We start from the raw sequence: 1824 nt of genomic DNA on the forward strand, positions 1-1824 counted from the left end.
TGGCCCAACAACAAGAATTCTTTATGAAGCTGTTGGAGGACAGAGATGCTAACAACCATAAGCATGAAGCGGTTGCCGAGAATGTAACTATTGGCGGATTTTGGGGTACCGGAAATGGAATCCCAACCCAGGAGTTAGCGACGATTGAGGCGAGACAAATGGGTAGAGCTTGCTCTTACAAGACCTTTCTATGTTGCAAACCACCAGAATTTGTTGGGTCGGACGATCCCGTGGCGTGCATGAATTGGCTTCGGGAGATCGAGCAAGCCTTTCGGGCTTGTGACTGTGATGAGGGGCAAAAAGTGAAGTTTGGCTCTCAAATGCTGAGAGGTGCAGCTCTTACATAGTAGAACATTGTCATCTCAACCATAGAGGTTACAGAATTGGCCAAGATGGGTTGGGCACTTTCAAAGAGAAGGTAATGGAAGAATATTACAATGAGCAAGAGATGGACCACGTCAAAGAAGAGTTTCGAACCCTTAAGAAGGGAAATTTGTCAGTAAGGGACTACACCCGACCTTTCATGGAAAAGCTAAATTTAGTGGGATATGTGGCCCCAACAGAGAAGGATAGGATGAAAGCCTACCTCAAAGGGTTGCCTGCGGACATGATGATGATGGTCATGAACTCCAGAGCCTTCACCCTTAGGGAGGCAATCGAGGAAGCAAAGGTCATGGAGTCGGTATATGTTAAAGGAAAAGAAGAAAGGATGGCGAGTGGAGAGAAGAGGAAGTGGGAAAGGCCTTATGCACCATCCAAAAAGCCAAACCATTTTGGCAGCAACAATCGCGGAGACTATCCCAAACAAGAGGCTAGATGGTGTCCCAAATGCCACAGTAAACATCACGGCCCGTGTAACACCAACTCTACTTCCACAAAATGCTTTAAATGTGGGACCCATATGTTTTGGATGCGGAGAGCTGGGTCACTTCAAGAATGACTACCAAAATTTGAGAGCGGGTGGGAGTCAAGAAAGAAAAGAGAGCACCCCGAAAGCAACCGGTCGAGCCTTTCAGATGTCGAGAGAAGAAGCTAAGGCATTGACGGATGTAGTGTCGGATACGTTCTTTATTAACTCCATACCTGCACATGTGCTTTTTGATTCAGGTGCTTCATGTTCCTTTGTGTCCACTACATTCCATCAACACTTGCATACGCCCCATAGTGCACTAGAAGATGCATTGATCATAGAGATAGCAAATGGTAGTCAAGCTCTGGTGCGTGAAATTGTTATGAGTTGTGCGTTGGGAATTGAAGGAAAGGAATTTCGGGTAGATCTCATACCCATGGCTATAGGCAGATTCAATGTCATAATTGGGATGGATTGGTTGGTAGAGAACCAAGCAGAAATCTTATGCTCTAAAAAGTTGATCGGAATCCCTTTGCCGGACTGGGACGCGGTGCTAGTTTACGGAGAAGGAAGGAAAGGAAATATAGTACTCTTATCCACGACAAAGGCACATAAGTGTCTAGCCAAGGGATGATCCTCGTTCATTGCGTACATGTTGGATACCAAACTAGAGAAAAGAAGAATTGAAGATGTGAATGTGGTTAATGAATTTCCCGATGTATTCCTGAAGACTTACCCGGTTTATCACCCGAAAGACATATGGAGTTCTGAATCGACCTTGTTTCGGGAATCGCTCCAATTGCTAGATCCCCTTACCGTTTGGCGCCATCTGAGATGCAAGAGTTGATATCTCAATTACAAGACCTTCTGGAGAAAGGATTTGTTAGACCGAGTTCGTCACCATAGGGAGCTCCAGTCTTATTTGTAAAAAAAAAAGACGGCACCATGAGGATGTGTACTGATTATAGAAAGCT

At 45.1% G+C, this 1824-nt stretch overlaps 1 protein-coding gene across 1 annotated transcript; it reads left to right on the forward strand.

Moving 5' to 3' along the window:
* Nucleotides 1-686: 686 nt before the first annotated feature.
* LOC112504797 lies at nt 687-1484 on the forward strand. Its single transcript, XM_025108748.1, has one exon. The coding sequence runs from the start codon at nt 687-689 to the stop codon at nt 1482-1484; it is 798 nt and encodes a 265-aa protein (XP_024964516.1).
* Nucleotides 1485-1824: the final 340 nt, after the last annotated feature.

Source organism: Cynara cardunculus, unplaced genomic scaffold, assembly GCF_001531365.2.
Source record: "Cynara cardunculus var. scolymus isolate 2C unplaced genomic scaffold, CcrdV1 Un_Scaffold_6928, whole genome shotgun sequence".
Taxonomy (NCBI): Eukaryota; Viridiplantae; Streptophyta; class Magnoliopsida; order Asterales; family Asteraceae; genus Cynara; species Cynara cardunculus.